Genomic DNA, 20,816 nt, shown 5'->3' with positions numbered 1-20,816 from the left:
AGGCAATTCAACCAATTAAGAAATGAGCAAAGGATTTGAATAGATATTTCTCCAAAGAATATACATAAGTTCCCAATAAACACACGAAAGGAACCTCAACATCGTTACTCGTTAGGGGAATGTAAATAAAACCACAGTGAGATACTACTTCACACCCACTAGCTGTAATAAAAAGATGGACAGTAACATGTTGGTGAGGATATGGGGAAATTGGAACCCTTACACATGGCTGTTGGGAATGTAGAATTGTACAGCCATTTGGAAGACAGTTTGGCATTTGCTCAGAAAGATAAACAAAGCGTTATCAAAAGACCCAGCAATTCCACTCTATGAGTATCCTCAAGAGAATTGAAAATATGTCCACACAAAAACTTGTATACACAGATATTCATAGCAGTATTCACAAAAAGGTGGAAACAACCCAGATGTCTGTCAGCTGATGAATGGATAAACAAAAGGTGGTTTATCCATACAATGGAATACTATTTGTCCATGAAAAGGAGTGAAGTACTGATTCGTGGTACAACATGGATGAACCATGTAAACATTATGCAAGGTGAAAGAAGCCGGACACATAAGATCAGATATTGTATGATTCCATTTATATGAAATGTCCAGAATAGGAAAACCCCATAGAGACAGAAACTAGATTAGTTGTTGCTAGGGGCTGGAGGAGAACAAAAAGAGGAATAACTCCTAATAGATACACTTTTGGGGGGCGGGTGATGAAAGCATTCAGGCACGAGACAGTGACAATGGTTGCACAACTTTATGAACATACTAAAAACCTGGATTGCACACTTTGAAAGGTGCGTTTTATGTGTGAAGTATATGTCAGTAAATCTCACTGGAAATATAGGAATGTAATTCTGTTTTTTTCTGGATTTCTGAATCCCTTCAAACCTTCATATTTACTCTTGTGAACCACCGAAGTCACAGGTAGGAACCTTTGAACCCAAATAGTCTTTAGCTGAGCCCCTTTCTAGTTTGTTTTGTGGGTTCTTACATTAGTGATTCACACTGTTTTAGAATAAAGAAAATTATTTCCATCTGCATGAACATTGTCACTGAGATACTCACCAGTGGGATTCGTAACTGTCTTGCATGTCCTTTCAGGGATATGATTCATTCTCTGAATACTGGGAACTTGTGTTTGTTTAGTATTTGTACTTTGACTAATAGTTCATTGTCATCATGCCCTTATTTGAAGACATTTCCAATGTAAAATCTTACTAACATAATATAGGAAGTCTAAACATAAGAACATTGAACTCCCAAATGTCTTTTAAGAATGTGGTTTGGAGAGGTATGGGAACATATGTATATGTATAACTGATTCACTTTGTTATAAAGCAGAAACTAACACACCATTGTAAAGCAATTATACCCCAATAAAGATGTTAAAAAAAAAAAAAAAGAATGTGGTTTGGGCTTCCCAGGTGGCGCAGTGGTTGAGAGTCCACCTGCCGATACAGGGGACACGGGTTCGTGCCCCGGTCCGGGAGGATCCCACATGCCGCGGAGTGGCTGGGCCTGTGAGCCATGGCCACTGAGCCTGCGCGTCCAGAGCCTGTGCCCCGCAACGGGAGAGGCCACAGCGGTGAGAGGCCCGTGTACCGCAGGAAAAAAAAAAAAAAAAGTAGAATGTGGTTTGAAAATTAGAATGTTTATTTCCATAAAAAGTAATGTTGTAAATGATCATTATTATTTTAAGTGGCAGGTGGGTTCAGGCCAGTTCATAAAAGTCTATTAAATCCAAAATGAATACCTGCAGTTAAAAAGCTGTGGAAGTAATACTTTTAGAATACCAGTAATTAAATAAAGTAGGAAAATAAACTCTGTCTCCAAGGGACTTCTTAACCTTTCTTTGCACGAAACGTCTCATTATAGGTATTTGTTAGACACTATGAAGCCTGTTTTCAGAAGTATGTACTGAATTTTTCATACACTCTCAAGGCATTTGCAGACATCTTATTAGTTCAGCTATGACCTGGGGAAAGTGTGTACATTAGTCTGCTTGGGCTGCCATAACAAAATACCACAGACTGGGTGGCTTAAACAACATAAATTTATTTTTTGCAGTTCTGGAGGCTAGAAGTCCAAGGTCAGGGTGCTGTCAGGGTTGGTTTCTGATGAGGTTCCTCTTCCTGGCTTGCAGTGTCCTTCTCACTGTGTCCTCGCATGGCCTATTCTCTATGTGCAGATGGAGAGAGAGATATCTCTTCTTAAGGAAACCGGTCTTATCGGATTAGGTCCTCACCCTTATGACTTCCTTTAATGTTAATTATCCCCTTGAAGGCCCTATCTCCAAGTATAGTCACATTGGGCATTTGGGCTTCAACATATTAATTTTGGGTGACACAATTCACCCAAACAGTGTACTAACAGTGTACTACTCTATACCTTATTTGACCAGGTAGAAATAACTATATTATAATCACTTTTAAAAAAATGAGATTGGGCACAATCAGAGCTTAAGACCTATAGATTCTATGTAAGCTGATACAGCCACTATGGAGAACAGTATGGAGGTTCCTTAAAAAACTCAAAATAGAACTACCATATGACGCAGCAATCCCACTACTGGGCATATACCCTGAGAAAACCATAATCAAAAAAAAAAAACATGTACCACAGTGTTCATTGCCGCTCTATTTGCAATAGCCAGGACATGGAAGCAACCTAAGTGTCCATCGACAAATGAATGGATAAAGAAGATGTGGCACGTATATACAATGGAATATTACTCAGCCATAAAAAGAAATGAAAGTTATTTGTAGTGAGGTGGATGGACCTAGAGTCAGTCATACAGAGTGAAGTAAGTCAGAAAGAAAAACAAATACTGTATGCTAACACATATATGGAATCTAATGGTTCTGATGAGCCTAGGGGCAGGACAGGAATAAAGGTGCAGACAGATGTAGAGAATGGACTAGAGGACGTGGGGAGGGGGAAGGGTAAGCTGGGACAAAGTGAGAGAGTAGCATTGACATATATGCAATACCAAATGTAAAATAGATGGCTAGTGGGAAGCAGCTGCATAGCACAGGGAGATCAGCTTGGTGCATTGTGACCACCTAGAGGGGTGGGATAAGGAGGGTGGGAGGAAGGCGCAAGAGGGAGGGGATATGGGGATAGATGTATACATATAGCTGATTCACTTTGTTATACAGCAGAAACTAACACACCATTGTAAAGCAATTACACTCCAATAAAGATATTTAAAAAAACCTATAGATTCTAAAGTAATTTAGAAAAAAAAATTAATATGCCTCCACAACATGAAAATCTGGAAAGTCCAGGGACGTTATTAAGTTCTCAAAAATGACTTCTGGTTATTAAAATCACAAACAATCCCAAAAAGGAATGAATGGCAAAAAAAATCTAAGGAAATTAGTGGTTCCTCAATGACTTCAGACTAATTAAGAACATATCCCCAAGATAAAAAGGATATTTAACCAAGAATAAATTATAAGTATTACTAATATAGAGAAAATGCAAGGTTGAGTTCAGCAAAAATACCAAGGGCAACAAAATGGTCTTATAAACATGTCTTTGTAAAATAAAGAATAACAAATGTTTATAGGGCTGTTGCTTGGGCAGATGGTGTAACACTGGTGATGTTTATGTCCCCTCTGTCAAATATGCTCTTCAAACCGAAAGGGTAAGAGTAACTATATCTGAAAACCTTCTTGAAGGACATATGTGCAAAGATTATAGGAGTTCATTCAGGTATTCTAAATAACTTAAAGAGTTCTGACTTAGGTGCTAAGACTTCCAAGGAATGAGAGAAGGAAAGAAAGATCAGATGACTGGAAACAGGAAATGCAATTTTGATTTTCCAAACTGGGGCAGGAGGGATGAGAATCCCACAAACCAGCAATTGGTGATAATTGCTCTAGGGAAGATTATACAAAAGAGAAGAAATGGTTTATGAATACCTAGGAAAAGAAATACATGTACAAGCCATATGAATTTGGTTAGAACAATGTTAGCAAACCTTATTTCCTTTACAGATTGATAGTAGAAATGTCAGAGGCAAATGCTTAGTAGCTTCTACAGGGGTCTAACAAATTCTCTTATACCCTTTGCACAATTTAGAAAAATTTGGTCTGCATACTAGAACAACATCTAATACAATAACCATCCTAACCAGAAATGACTACTTTTTAAAATTCCTGTGGTCAGCATTTTGCATCCTTTAATGAATAACACACACAAAAAAGGAATTTGAATGAAAAGGAATGAAGATAGTTTAAGGGACTTATGGGACAACATCAAGCGGACAGCTGTATGCATTATAATTAAATTATAAAAAGTTAAAGAGAGAATCTTAAAAGTGGCCAGAGAAAACTTGTTACATGCAAGGGAATCCCCATAAGACTATTAGCAGATTTTTTAGCAGAAACTTTGTAGGCCAAAAGGGAGTTGCATGATACATTCAAAGTGCTGAAAGAAAAAAACTGCCAACCAAGAATAGTTTACCCAGCAAAATTGTCCTTCGGAATTGAAGGAGGGATAAAGAGTTTTCCCGACAAGCAAAAGATGAAGGAGTTCACCACCATACCTCCTCACAAGAAATGTTAAAAGGACTTCAAGTTGAAATGAAAGGGTGCTAATTAGTAACAAGAAAACATAAAGTATAAATCTCACGGGAAAAGGTAAATGTATAGTTAAATTCAGAATACTCTAATGTGTTGGGGGTGAGTAAATCACTTGTAAGTCTAGTATGAAGGTTAAAAGATAAAAGTATTAAAAGTAACTGTGACTACATTTGTTACGAATACTCGGTGAAAAGGTATAAGTTGTGACATCAAAAACATAAAATGGGGGGGCTTAAAAAGGTAGAGCTTTAGTATGCATTCAATGTTAACAGCTTAAAATAGACTGTTATAAACATAAGATATTTAAGCCTCATGAGAACCACAAAGCAAAAATCTATAGTAGATACACAAAAGAGAGAAAGAAATCTCATCAGACCACCACAGAAGATCATCAAATCACAGACGAAGAGAGCAAGAGAAGAAAAAAGGAACAAAGGAATTATAAAAAAGCCAGAAAACAATGAACAAAATGGCAACAGTAAGTCCACTGTGGATTTCTTTCTATTCTTCTTGGTTAGGACTGCCTGTTGTCCTGTGTCTGAATTTTTTTTTTAACATGTTTTTTCCAACTTTTTCAGACACGGGACAACAGGCAGTGTAAGACTGTGATCTCTGAGAAAAGGGAAGCAAATCAGAATGAGTTCTTTTATTGCACTAGCTTTCTACCTGGAGAAAGCTGGTCCATTACCCTTGTTCCCTCATGACCATCAGCAGGAGTTCTGTGTTTTGAGTTTTTAAAAATCTTTTTGTTGCGACTAAGAATTGTGTCTTCTGTATCTTCTGACTGGCCATTGTTTGTATTTACAAAGGCTTTTGATTTTTTGTATGCTTATTTTATATCCTGCTACTTTACTAATTTTCATATTGTTTATAACTTTTTCTTTTGACTGTCTTGGGTTTTTTAAATAGATACACAATCATATCATCTACAGATAGATGTAGTTTTACCTCTTCTTTTTTTACCTCCTCTTTTTCAATCCTTATGCCTATAATTGTCTTTTCTTATCTAATTGCCCTGGCTAATACCATGGTGGGCACTCCCATCTTCCATTCCCATTTTTAGTAGAAAAGCCTCCTACTTGAGTAAGAAGCTTGCTAATTTTAGTTTGGTTTTATATTGTTTGCTTCTGCTCCAGATGTTTTCAATTATTTTCTCAATAGATTACCAGCTGTTTGGTGGCAGGGACTATGCCTCTTACTTATGTATCAACCTACCATTCATTCATGTGTTTGAGCAGATATGGAGTATCTTCTCTGCTAGTCACTGGGTTACAAAACAAAACAAACCCAGCTATGTCCCAGCCCCACATCACACTTCTCCACCCCACCTTGCCCCACCAAGATTAAGATCTGGTGGGGAATATAGACTTTACACAGATAACAGAAGTGTGATAAATTTTCAAAAAGTGATAGTATTAGATACTCTAGGAACCTACAACAGAATGACGTAACCTAGTATGGGGGAATCAGGAGATGCCTTCCTAAATAAAGAATATATTAAAGAAAGGTCCAAAGGCAAGAGAGACAGCTGACCCTTTTCTGAAAGAAATCTAATATTTCTGGAGAGGAAAATAGAGTGGGAAAGTGAATCACAAAAGATGAAGCTTTTGGAGTAGTTGGGGAGACTCGAAGGGTGGAGAGTTTGGTAAGCCTTATTAGGATTTTGGACTTTTTCTTTAAGTAAAGTAAAATAGGAACGATGTTGGGGGTGTATATATGTGTGTACATATTTTGATGTTTGATACCTGTTCTTACTGCACAGTGAAAATGAGATTGTAGGATGCTGAGCATATAAGTTACTTGTAACTGCTGCTCATTAACTTTTAAACCAGGTCTTCCCCCATAACAAATTGGAATAGCTGGTGGCAGGTGGGTTTTAACTCTGAAAGTTAAGTACTGTTTCTTTTACAAGCAAGAAGTATATTCACGTCTAAATTCTTTTTTTAAAAAAAGTAAGGAACACAAATTTCTTAGTGAATTTGAATTTTTAATCCATCCAATTACTAGCTCTTTGAAAAGCTTACTACGTTGCTATAAGCTGGTTTTCTCACCTGTAAAGTGAACTGTTGTTTTAAGGATGAGCTGAGGAAAGCCTTGTGAGGCACTTAGGATTTGGCTGGCACGTATCTATCACATCTTAGCTGTATATTTATCATCTCTTCTTTAAGAACTTTAGTTCTTAAATAAAAAGAACAACAATAAACAAAGAAATATACAAAGCAACAGGGATGCAGAGACCATAGATTTAGACATCCTGTTAATGATGATATTCTGATTATGCAGGTGAGCAAACTAAATCTTAGGAGAAATCATTCAGTTAAGACTCATGACTAACTAAACAGTAGAGCTGAGGTTTGATTCCACAGTCTGGTTCCAGAGCTCAAACTCACTACCCTATGGCCTCTTTTCCTAAAACAGCACATATCTCTTTTAGAAGATTCTCTCTTGTATTGCAGTAAAAAAACTACAAAACCATGTTTCAGCTTGGCAAGAAGAATAATAAATGGGGACAATTGATTACCTTTGGTATTTGGTTAGTAGGACTAAAAAAAGAGTTAAGTTGTAAAAAATTATTTCCTGATTTAGGTGATAATGAAACTTTTTCTTGTTTTCTAGGAGTGCTAGTTAATTAGCTGGTGTACTAACTAGTCAGCTGCTAATGCATAGTTATAGAAGTAATGTTTTATCAGACTATATTTTCCCAGTATATGGCACCTTTAAAGGGGGACTTCTATGAGAATGTCTAGCATGGCTGCAATGTAGTTAAAGTCAGGAGGTGATGTGTGTACGTCCTCATATGTGTGGGGTTTTCTTCTCTCAGGAGTTCGGGGTGGGACATTAGGGAAAATATAGTGAGCTTTATATCAACAAAGCAGTTTGGGGTGGTGCTCTCTGATTATAACATAGAAATAATTGTATTTTGTAAGTGGCATTTTTGTAAAAATGGCAGAACACCTAAATTAAGTAGCCCACTTACTTCATGTGATACTTAGAGTAAGAAATATCTAATAATGTAATCTCAAAGAAAGGAATAGTTATTTGATGTTATTAGAAATTATCATTGATTTTTTAACTTCTAAATCGGATTGTTTTTAAATTAGAGTAAATGTGTGGGAAATTAGCAATAGTATCGTGTTTTATGTCTTAAAGTACTGTTATTTCAGTTTTTTAAATCATGAATAATACTTATGAAATTATAATATTTTATTTCACACAGTATTTATCAGACCTCTTTATTTAGAATGACAGGGAATGAACTATAGTCTCTTCGCCTGTTTTTTTTTGATAATATGAATAAATCTTTTAAAGAACTCTGTGCCTGTTGTAGCAAATTCGGTCGGTGCTGGAGTATACAAAGGAGGACTTCCTCTCTAATTTCAGTTTGTATACACCGTTAGACTCTTCTGTGTGTGTGTGTGTGTGCAAATGCATGTACATACATATATCATATGCCTATGTAACATGTGCACAGTAACTATACAGACATCACTTAAAAGTTAGAGCATATGCTAATGTTACTCTGAAACATACTTAACTCAATGTGCATATCTTTCCAAGTGAGTACATATAGAATTACTTAATTCAGTTTTTTGAATATTTTATTGTAAGGCTGTTTTTAGTTTATTCATTTACATGCTGGCGGAGATGTAGATTTAAGTTCTATTTTTTTCTGTTATAAAGAATTCTACTAAGCCTTATAAGATAGGTATTATCTGCTCTGTTTTTGAGATGAAAGTAAGACACAAAGAGGTTATGTAACTTGCCCTAAATTGCACAGCAAGTAAGAAGTGAAGCTGGTGTTAGAATCCTAGCAATCTAGTCCAGAATCCACAGTCTTAGATACTGCATTATGTTATTGTTTTCTTTCTGCCCATCTTTACTCTGTTTACTGAATTAGAATAAAAATTTAATGTATAAAATATATCTAATATTAAAACTCTCCTGAGGATAATTTAATATGCTGCCTTAAGGATATTGGAAACCTTAGGGTCACAAATTACACAGCTTTAATTTGGAGTTGTATCTACTATAGAAGTAAGAAGGTTTAAGCCATTGGCTCGCAAATGTTAATGTGCATACAAATCACTGGGAGTGGGGGATGATCTTGTTAAAATGTAAATTCTGATTCAATAATCTGGGGTAAGGCCTGAGACTCTGCATTTCTAATAAGCTCCCAGTAATGCCAGTACTACTGATATACTTGTAAGTAGCAAAGGTTTAGGCAACTTATACTGACCTTTGGCAAATCTTGTTAGTTGTTTTATTGAATCAGTTTCTTATACCATTTTGTTTAGGATACCAATTTTCATAGGTTGTACACATTAAAGAAATAATGTGGGAGCTTTCTAGTAGTTTCATTTCTATGTCTGTAGCATTTAACATTGTTAGGAAAAATAAGTTGTGGCTTCTGTGGTACTAATGCACAGTACTTAAATAAATAACTGTAATCAGATTTATTTGTGTAATAAATATAGCTTACACACCTTTGTCACCATTTCCACTGTATCATTTTTAATGGAGGGAAACATAACATTTCTTTTCATTTTGAAGGCTGTAGCTGTAGTTGAACTACGAAGGTTGTTTTATCACTTATTTTATTCTTTAGTAATAGTAAAAATATATTTTACACAGTTACAAAAATGAATTCCTCTTCAGTGCTGTCTGTCAGGCACTATATCAAGTGCTTAACTGTCATGATTTCATTTAATCATCATGAACTCCCTCATTTATTCATCATTTGTTAGCTCTTTGAGCACCTGCTCTGTTCTAGGAACCGTGCATACAGTGATGCGGCAAGTTTACACAGATTCTGCTGTCCTAGAACTTAGCGCATTGGGGGATGCTATACAGTAATCAAGCAACCATAGAAGTGTGATGGTTGTAAAAGATAAGTTATTAATTATAATATTTGCTATTGTCTCTACTCTTTGAACCATCAAGAGAATTCCACTTTTGCCATCTAAGTTTCTCCCACCTGGCTTCCTCCCCTGCCCCACTCCAGGGAGAATTCTTTCTCTGTCAGCTGGATTCCTGAACTGTTTTGTTGCCACATTGACCTAATGCATAGAGAGAGAGAAAACTTTAGAAGTAAAGATGAGCAGCTTTGTAGAAAGAAAAAGAACAGAGGTAGATGGAAATAATTTATAATAAAACTAAACTAATTTTTAAAAAGAACAGCTGAGGGACACTTTACTAATTTAAAGGAGTAAATAATCTCTACTTTAAATGGGAGTCTTTTTAAAACCACTTTTATTTTACTAGATGACACTTAGTAACTCATTTCAGTAAGTTACTTGAATGCTTCCATTTGCCCAACTTTGTGGTAGGAGGTGTAGAAAATCAGGGGCTACCAAAATAGGGTATAATCATGTCCCTACTCTAAAGACTGTTAAGAGTTGTTGATGAGAAGATGTTGAAGGATTTAGAAGGTAATGCAGAACATAGGACATGGGACACCATGTGTGACCCCAGCAGTAAGCACATTCTGGGCTAATTAAGCATGCTTTTAGAGGAATGCTGTTTTTAAAAAGTATGTGATTGTCTCTTTTCTGGTAATAGTACTAAGTTATCTTTTCACTATTAACTTGATAGAAAATTCTTTCTGGTATTAATCAGATCTATGTATTTGGCCTTTATATTACACTACATTGTTGTGATTTCCAAAACATTTTCATTTCCCTACTACTATTATAATTTTGGGCTGCATAGTACTGTTTTGAAGATTATTGTAAGAGACTTTAATTTCATTTCTGGATATTACAAGTAGCTCTATGCACCTGTTTTTCTATTAGAGGGAGAATCTGAAATTTTTTTTTTAATTTTATCTTGGAAATTAGTTTATTCATTATGTTTAATTTTAGGAAATGGTGCTCTTGCAGAACATTCTGAAAATGTGCATATTTCAGGAGTGTCAACTGGTAAGTCATTTTTTGTAATGTTTAAATTTCATGCATGACTTCTGTGGTAAATATTGACAGCCACCTGGTATCTTATGAAGTGATATTTGGCTATAAAAATTATTACTGCTTTTTGCAGCATGTAATAAGGAATGAAGTAACTGGAACATGGAGAAATTCTCATAAGATAAAATTGATACTTGCATGCCCATGGATTGATTATATTTTTCCAAACGGACTGCATAATTATTTTTCCATACAAACACTGAGCCAAGAGAAAAGTTAGCTCAAGTTGAATTAGTGTTTTCTTTACATACGAAGTTATATGAAATGAAATTTATTAAAATGTAATTTTGAATGCTATTCCTAGCATTAGAGCCTTAGAAATTAAGCATTTTGCTTGATTTTTTTAGATTAAAAATACTACTATGCATAAAACTGTAGTACTTGAGTGCACAATTTATATGTTACTAAAAAGCAACCCAACAACATATTTGTGTGCATGAAATTCAGAAACTTGTTGAGGTAAATGCATTTTTTCCACTCATCTAAGCTTTTATAACTTAATAATTATTTAAGGGCCCATAACTATTAAAATGTTCATTCTTAAATATGTAAAATAAAAAACAAGGAACTACTATATAGCATGGGGAAATATATTCAATATCTTGTAATAAACTGTAATGGAAAAGAATCAAAAAGAATATATATACATGTATACACACACACACACACACACACACACACACACACACACACACACACACATAATTGAATCACTTTGCTGTGTACCTGAAACTAACAAAACATTTTAAATCAACTACACTTCAATAAAAAAAAATTTTTTTTTCATTCTTGGGCGACTTCCACAACTTTGATACCAATTTTGCATTATCAACTACAATTACTAGGAGAGCAGAATCTTGAATTTTTTGCCTATGTGGAAATTGAGTTTCTTACTATTATTATTTCCCTATATTCTTGATAAGCTTTGTGTGATTAAAATAATTGCACTTGGCATATTTGTCAATTTATTGATTGATTTCTTCATGTCTTCTTGGAATTTTTTGGTTATTTTTTTCTCATGAAGGAAAACTGAATGTTTTTCTCTTTTGTTTTATGTCTCATTTTATATTCAGAAAGTGAATAGACTTAACAAGTACTCTAAGAGTTAGTCTGTGCTGGGCCAAACAGATTGACGATCCTGGTTTCCTGAAAATGAAAAGCAGGCGCTTTTGCAGCCTGCGTTAATTCTTTTACAGTGTGTTTCCCCATTTTCATATGCTTTCAAATGGCATACAGTTGTGTACATCAAGTTAGAAGAGGTTCGTTTAGAGTTGATCTTAATTTTCTCCCTTTTTCTACTTTGGATAGCTAATGAAAATTATGATTACTTTTCCAAGTTGTAATTATGAAGTAAGAAGTTGTGTAGAAACATTTAATTTACACAGCCGAATAGTTACTGTCTAATTCAGTGATTTTCAGATTTTTTGTTCTCAGGACCCCTTTTAAGCTTTTAACAATATCAGGGACTGCTCAGGCTGCCATAACAAAATACCAAAGTCTGAGTGGCTTAAATAATAGATATTTATTTTCTCACAGTTCTAGAGGCTAGGCCTCCAAGGTCAAGGCGCTGGTGGGATTGGTTTCTGGTCTGAAGACCTTTCTTCCTGACTCGCAGATGGTGCCTTCTCGCTGTGTCCTCACATGACCTTTCCTCTATGTGCACTCAGAGAGAGAGGCCTGTGGTGTCTCCTCCTCTTCTTGTAAGGACCCCAGTCCTACAGGAGTAGGGCCCCATCCTTATGAGTTACCTCCTTAAAGTCCCTAGCTTCCAAATACAGTCACATTGAGGGTTAGGCCTTCAACAAATGAGTGTGGGGAGGACACAATTCAGCCCCTAACAAGGACTTCAAAGAGTTTTTGTTTATGTAGGTTATAGCTACTGATAATTACTGTATTAGAAATTAAAACTGAGAAGTTGTTTAAAAACTTCTTAATTCATTTGCTAATGAAAGTAGTGTCTATTGCATGCTTACATCAATAACATAATTTTATTAAAAATGTATTTTCCAAAACAAAAACATCAATAAGAAGAATGGTATTGTTTTATAATTTTGCAGACCTTTTAAAGATTGGCTTAAAAGGAGATACCTGGATTCTCAACATCTGTTTCTACACTCAGCCTTTTGTAACATATTGCTTTGTTTGACAATATGAAGACAATTCAGCCTCACACGGTTGTGTAATTTGAAAAGAGAGGAGTATTTCCATAGCCATTTTCAGATAATTGTGAATATTCTTCTTTGATACTGTACCAAAGCTCAGCAAGTGGTGGTTTCTTAAAGGTTAGTTGCAAGTAGGATCTGAAACCATATCAGTGAACATTTTGTTCTCTGTTTTACAAAAATCCAGTGGCCTTTCTTGCCCTTTAAATGGGTATTTTTTCCACCATGCATCATTTCGTAATATGAATTAGTTATTTGAAAGTATTGGTTTGCTGAATTACGTGGATTTACAGGTTTATTTTCTCATAGTTCTGGAGGCTAGGAGTCTAAGATCAGGGTGTTAGCAGGGTTGGTTTCTTCTGAGGCACCTTTCTTTGGCTTGTAGATGGCAGTCTTCTACCTGTTATCTTCACATGGTCTTCCCTCTGTGTGTATCTGTGTCCTGATCTCTCCTCATTAGGACACGAGGCATATTGGATTAGGGCTCACCCATATGACCTCACTGTAATTTAGTTAGCTCTTTAAAGATCCTGTCTCCAAATCCAGTCACATTCTGAGGTACTGGCAGTTAGGACTTTAACATAGGAGTATTGGGGTTGACACAGCCCGTAACAAAATGAGTGTTTTAATTAAGTGTATTTATGTGTCAATAAATTACTTAATTTCAGAGCTCAGTTAAACCTTATTTATGCCTTACTGTTTTTCTGAAGGTTGGTCTTATAAAATCTTTCTTCTGTGGAGAGAGAAGAATAACATGAAGTCTATTCCAGTCGTACCATTAAAAATATAAATGAATTCTCTCTCAAAAGGTGCTTTTGGATATACAGATTCATTGCAATTTTTCTTTATTTAGTCAATGTGGAACTGTAGAAGGTGCAATGCTTGATACAGTATAAGCCTTCTGAATTCCTTGCATCCCCAGTTGAAATGAGAGAGTCCTTTCAGTGCTGGTATAAGTGGAAAATTAGCTTTTGGAAGAATCTCTAAACGTAGGACTTGCTTTCTCTTGAGACCAGCGAGCAACACGAGTGCCTCTGCTACTTTATTTGACAGTGCTCAGTGCCTTAGCTCATTCATTCTTTGCATTCTGGAAATTTTAATGACATTTTAGAAAGAATTTTAACTTACATGCAGTAGTATTTTCAGGTAATTTGTGGTCCAAATCAGGACACTTTGAAAGCAAAAGGGTATACTGTTTTTAGCAATGCTGATACCACAGGCAAAACCAGAGCTATCCTGGACAGTTTTGGAGGTAGAGCCACCCTATCTGTAGCGAATTAAATTCATTCAGCATGTATTAAACACCTGATGTGAACCTTGTGCCAAGAAGGGTGGGAGTTAGCAGTAAGTAAAATAGTACTGCCACAGGAACTTACCATTTAATGGAGAAAGTAGACATGTGAAAAGTGCCCCTGTAATGTGGCCTTAATGTAGTAAATCGTATGGTAAATAATGGCCACGTTAAGTTGGATCATGAATTTATTTAAAAGGCCTCGTTACAATGTCTGGTGTGTAGTAAATGACTTCGTATTTTTCTTACTTTATTTAATTGTGAGTAGTACTAAGTACTTAGTTTTGTTTATTCATATAATTTTTATGGGAATTAACAATTTTTGCTCGATAATATAGTTTGGGTTCTTACGCTTAGGGTAATATGTTTCTATTTCTAACGTTCTAGTCATTTTCATCCTCCTCCTCAAATCTTTGCTTAGAGATACGTTTTTGTCTTTTTGCTGGTTCTTATGCTATAGGAATTGTCATAAGACAATGTAAATTATCAAAAAGTATACATCTAGTGGTTGTATAATGGAAAAGAATGATTGGATAAAGTATTCTTTTTTATATATTTTTTCTTTAGAACTTTTCATGGTTTGGAAATTAAAATCTGCTTTCATTTATAAAATAGAGAAAGGAGAAAAGACAAATGGTATTTTTGTAAATCTAATAATATGTGAAAATCATTATGAAATTATATCATAGAAACTGCAAGTAATATAATTGTATATATGAGACAATAGGAAGGCTATTTTAATGTTCTTTTTAAAAATGTTTAAATTAAATGCCTCATGTTCCTTGTTAAATGTCTAAATATGTAAAATAGCTAATGTATTGCTCATCAGCTACATAGAATGAAACATTTTTTTAGATCAGACATTGAACAAATATTTTTGATTTTTAATATGTATCCACTTTAATTGAATTTTCTCTATAATCTATATTTGGGTCAGAGTAATTCTAGATGTAATAACCTATAATGGAAAAGAATCTGAAAAAGAATAGATATATTCATATATACACATGTATAACTGAATCACTTTGCTGGATACCTGAAACTAACACAACATTGTAAATCAGCTATACTTCAATTTTTTTAAAAAAGTGTAATTCTAGGGCTTCCCTGGTGGCGCAGTGGTTGAGAGTCCGCCTGCCGATGCAGGGGACACGGGTTCGTGCCTCGGTCCGGGAAGATCCCACACGCCGCGGAGCGGCTGGGTCCGTGAGCCATGGCCGCTGAGCCTGCGCGTCCGGAGCCTGTGCTCCGCAACGGGAGAGGCCACGGCAGTGAGAGGCCCGCGTACCGCAAAAAAAAAAAAAAAAAAAAAAAAAAGTGTAATTCTAGATATAATTTGATTATTTCCTCATTACTCTTGATTACTTCCAAATCAGTTTTTTACTTGTTTTTACAGATTCTGTTTATGCATTATACAAGTTTCATTAAATGTTTAGAAAAATTGGAAAAAGAGCAAAAAGATTACGAAAATCACCCATTAACCCTGCATTCTTAGTATAATTAATAATATTATAATTACTTCATTTGTACTTTTTCTGTGCATACCTTAAAGGTAATTGTATATGCATTTGGATTGTAACTAATTTTATCTCCTGCCTTTTCTACTTAACATTTTATAGAATATATTTTTTACATAGTTATTTTAATGCCTGTATAAAATTTCCATCCTGTGGCTATATTGTAATGTTCTTAAACGTATCAATGGATTCTTTTCCAATGGGTTCTCCCTAGTCTGGATCATGTTGCAAGGAACATATTAATATATATATATAGCCCTTTTTTAATTTCTGAGATTATAGCCCTTTTTTAATCTCTGAGATTATTTCTTTAGCATAGATTTCTAGAATTGGAATTACTGTATCAAACGTCATAAATAATGTAGTGACTCTAGAAACCTTTTGTCAAATTGCCTTCAAAAAGGATTGTATTGATCTACATAGCTATCTGCAAGGTATGAGAGCACTTACACTGCATATAATCATGTTTTTCTGGTTTAACTGTTTTCTTACTATGTTTCTATTAAAGTCCCAACCATTTATTTTCCCCAAACTGTTCAGAAATGTAACTGTTTATTTCTCTTTTTGATTCATGGCCTGGAGTTGTGACATTGCAAAGAATAAAAGAATAGGATTGGCTTTCATGGTTAGGCAAAAACTACCCTGAAATTTAAAAAAGATTTTCTGGTTGCTAGTAGGAACGGGTGTTGGGGCATGTGCTTTCTCGACTAGAAAGTGTTTATGTGTGAAGTTTAACACATTATTCCCAATTCACCAGTGATACAGCTGCTAAATGTTCGTACCTCATAACATCTGCAGCTAAAAGCTCTACCTGAGGTTAGCCTGATCTTGAGTCTACTTTACATTTGACTTCAAATCTTTTGTCAGGAAAGGCTGAAATTTCTGAGTGTGGAGAAAGAGAGTTATCTGCTTGGGAAGTTTCTTTCTTAATCCTTGTTCGTATTAACTGAATTAACAGAGTATAGAAAATAGTAGTTGTTAGGCGTTGTTCTTCCTATGTTCTGTCAGAATTTTTATTTCATCAAAATCACCCTTTCTTGCTTTTGCGTTTTTTCATTTTATAGTTCCTATTCTAGTACTCAAAGGCCTAGCACACTGCTGGTCCTATAAGCCTTTTTAAACTAATAATTTAGTTGTGGCCTTTTAAAGTAGGAGATATTATTTTCTAAATTGCAGTAGTTTGCTTACAGATTGTTTAGCAACATTTTACGGAAGTGTGGAGCACTATAGTAAAATGGCTTTTGTTTTAACCACAGTTAAATAATAGTACGGTCATTTGAACTTTCTGTGGAAGAACATCTAGTCTGGTAATACTTTTATTATCCTAGAATTTTCAGATCTTCCAAACAAAAAGTCTGAAAGGAAATGAAGCTTAAACTATAATTATTTGATAGCAGTTTACAGCTTTTTTTTTAATATAGAAAAGTTGCATGAATAAAGCAGCAGGTGCAAGTGGCCCTTTGTACCTTTCCTGTTATTTTAATGTTATTTTCAATTATTCAGTTAAATACCTGGACCTCTTGCTACACTTATGAAAAAGAATTTCACCAGTTCTTTTATCCAATACAGTGTCTTTTATCCACGTTTCAAATGGAGAGAAAAAAAAGAAAGCTTATATATTTTAGGATTTTTAGGATTTTAGAATATAAAAATAGAACTTATTGTGAACCCAAGAAACTGTCCTTCAAATGAAGAAAGTGAGTGGAGAATACAAGACAGTACATTTTTTTAAAAAACCAACAACACATTAGTTTAGGGAACTATTAACTTTTAAAGGCATTGCCTGCCTTCAGAGTTTATTTTTGAGACACTTCAGCTTTTGGAGTAGAGCATTCCCTGTAATTTTTAGAAAAGAAAGTAATGGTAGTATTATATAGTACTATAGTATATAGTATTATAATGTTTATATATTATAAATGTTTGTTATGTATTATATTTTTATATGTAACATATGCTATATAATTAAATATTGTTTATAACATTTTATTATACAATAATATATTTTATGTGAAGCATTTACATAGCCATAACATTTCATATGTTGTCACATATTTACTGAACAATTACATATTTATAGCAAGATTGTTATGTCTTATAATTGTTTATTACTATAATAAACAATAAATACACCCAACAGCAGAACATTAAATGTACCAGGACCATAGACAGAACAGGTTGTAATGTGACAGAAGTGTGCGATGCTTAGATGGTAGAAGTGAAGTTTATCTGCTCAAGTGAGTGGGCCAGATCCATTGAAGGTAAAAAACAAGTTGCATTCAAACATTTGACATTTTCTTTTCCATTCTTTAACTTTGAGAATAAACCTTTTTTCACTTTGAGAATAATTCTTCAGTGTGAGATCATGTTAATTTTTTGTACTTTTGCTAAGGCATAGATTTAAAGATACTATGCATCTATTGTGCAAAAGCCAGTCACTTAGCAGGTAGGCAAACTGAAGTTTGGTTTTCAAGTTGACTAACAGACCAATACAAGTTAGGGGGTGATTTGATCTTAAGCTGCAGTGATAGAGATACAGTATCCAGAACAAAGTCCATCTTTACTCCTCCCTAACACAGTCTGATATTAGGTTTGTTTCTGGGTATCACTCTTGACAGAAGACACCAAGACTGGAACACTCTCAGAAGGAGATGTGAGTATACCAAAAACTATATCAAGGCTGATAGAAATGACTAAGAAAATTGTGAACTCCAAGGCCAATTTATCTTTGCTCATGTGCTGATTCTGCCTTACTATGTTTCCAGCAAGAATCACAGTAAACTTCAGAAATTAATAGTTTTTCCCATTCAGGAGCTAGAAGTCGTAGTTTGCTTAGCATTTCGTTCACCTGGAGTGCTTAAATTTAGAAAATGTAAGTAACATATCAATCGTTTTTATGCTCTTCCAGGAAAAAAATTGCCCTTTTATGTCCTTTTAAAAAAAGATAGAAAAGGTTGAATCTTCTGTATTCATTTTATCTTATGCTTTGCTAGCAAAATTCAAAATTATTCTTGCCCTTAGAAATTTTAGGATAAAGCTAGTTAGCTAGTTCCACTAAGAGTACTCTTCTGATCTTATTCATATTGTGCTGTGACCCTGTTAGAACTAAAACTGTTTTTTCTATTTTTCCTTCTAACTTTTTCCATATTTTGTACCTATCTGGACTTTTTAAAATATATATTATTTTACTGCCAGGTAGCCTCTGATTATTATTTGTTTGTTCTGGACATTAGTGAGATTTAAGAAAGCAAGGAATTACCTGCCTTGAATAGAGTTGAGGACCAAGTGAATATTTTGGTCCTTAAAAAAATCACTAAAAATAATAGGAATAAAGATATTGCTGTGTTCATTCTTAAGTATCTGTACTAATACAGAGGAATGAATATCCATTTAATATTCATTCTGGATATAGGATTTCCTGGATATAGGATATCCTGCTTGCCATAGAAATGTATGATTTCTGGAAATAAGTCTGCAAGTAATGAAAGAGTCTGCAGAGTGTGAGTGATAAATTAATATAAAGTTTTCTGCTTGCACTGATTTTTAACTTTTATTTATTTTTTAATTAAAAAAATTTTTTTAACATCTTTATTGGAGTATAATTGCTTTATAATGGTGTGTTAGTTTCTGCTGTATAACAAAGTGAATCAGCTATACATATACATACATCCCCATATCTCCTCCCTCTTGCGTCTCCCTCCCACCCTCCCTATCCCACCCCTCTAGGTGGTCACAGAGCACCGAGCTGATCTCCCTGTGCTATGCGGCTGCTTCCCACTAGCTATATGTTTTACGTTTGGTAGTGTATATATGTCCATGCCACTCTCTCACTTCGTCCCAGTTTACACCTCCCCCTCCCCATGTCCTGAAGTCCATTCTCTATGTCTGCATCTTTATTCCTGTCCTGCCCCTAGGTTCTTCAGAACCATTTTTTTTTTTTAGATTCCATATATATGTGTTAGCATATGGTATTTGTTTTTCTCTTTCTGACTAACTTCACTATGTATGACAAATTCCATCCACCTCACTACAAATAACTCAATTTCGTTTCTTTTTATGGCTGAATAATATTCCATTGTATATATGTGCCACATCTTCTTTATCCATTCATCTGTCGATGGACACTTACCTTGCTTCCATGTCCTGGCTATTGTAAATAGAGCTGCAATGAACATGACTCTTTTTGAATTATGGTTTTCTCAAGATATATACCCAGTAGTGGGATTGCTGGGTCGTATGGTAGTTCTATTTTTAGTTTTCTGAAGAACCTCCATACTGTTCATAGTGGCTGTATCAATTTACCTTTCCACCAACAGTGCAAGAGGGTTCCCTCTTCTCCACACGCTCTCCAACATTTATTGTTTGTAGATTTTTTTTTTTTTTTTTTTTTTGCGGTATGCGGGCCTCTCACTGTTGCGGCCTCTCCCGTTGCGGAGCACAGGCTCCGGACGCGCAGGCTTAGTGTCCATGGCTCACGGGCCCAGCCGCTCCGTGGCATATGGGATCTTCCCAGACTGGGGCACGAACCCGTGTCCCCTGCATCGGCAGGCGGACTCTCAACCACTGCGCCACCAGGGAAGCTCTGTAGTTTCCTTGATGATGGCCATTCTGACTGATGTGAGGTGATACCTCATTGTGGTTTTGATTTGCATTTCTTTAATGATTACTGATGTTGAGCATCCTTTCATGTGTTTGCTGGCAATCTGTATATCTTCTTTGGAGAAATGTCTGTTTAGGTCTTCTGCCCTTTTTTGGATTGGGCTGTTTTGTTTTTTTGATATTGAGCTGCATGAGCTGCTTGTATATTTTGGAGATTAATCCTTTGTCACTTGCTTTGTTTGCAAATATTTTCTCCCATTCTGAGGGTTGTCTTTTCGCTTCCCTGGTGGTGCAGTGGTTAAGAATCCGCCTGCCAATGCAGGGGACATGGGTTTGAGCCCTGGTCTGGGAAGATCCCACATGCTGTGGAGCAACTAAGCCTGGGCGCCACAGCTACTGAGGCTGCGCTCCAGAGACTGCGAGCCACAATTACTGAGCCTGTGTGCCACAACTACTGAAGCCCGCGCACCTAGACCTGTACCCTGCAACAAAGAGAAGCCACTGCCATGAGAAGCCCGCACACCTCAACGAACAGTAAACACTGCTAGCCACAAGTAGAGAGAGCCCACGTGCAGCCAAAAATAAAAATAAATAAAATAAATAATTTAAAAAAAATACTGTTTATGCTTTCCTTTGCTGTGCAGAAGCTTTCAAGTTTCATTAGGTCCCATTTGTTTATTTTT

General features: G+C 35.3%; 1 protein-coding gene across 2 annotated transcripts in view; it reads left to right on the top strand.

The window, feature by feature from the left end:
- The window catches only part of LRP12 (LDL receptor related protein 12), a gene marked incomplete at its 5' end in the record, with an annotated part of 84,125 nt that overhangs the window by 28,675 nt on the left and 34,634 nt on the right, over positions 1-20,816 (top strand). Inside the window, one exon of one of the 2 annotated variants that reach the window (XM_082858850.1) lies at positions 10,466-10,522. The exons of the other annotated variant lie outside the window; for it this stretch is intronic. Within the exon in view, the coding sequence (XP_082714976.1) occupies positions 10,466-10,522 (57 nt within the window). The remainder of the gene's footprint in view (positions 1-10,465; positions 10,523-20,816) is intronic. 2 annotated transcript variants of the gene reach the window in all.

The sequence above is a fragment of the Leucopleurus acutus genome, assembly GCF_964270905.1.
Source record: "Leucopleurus acutus genome assembly, chromosome: 17".
Taxonomy (NCBI): domain Eukaryota; kingdom Metazoa; phylum Chordata; class Mammalia; order Artiodactyla; family Delphinidae; genus Leucopleurus; species Leucopleurus acutus.
Note: the sequence above shows the minus strand (reverse complement) of the source record. Positions and strands in the feature narration are given on the sequence as shown.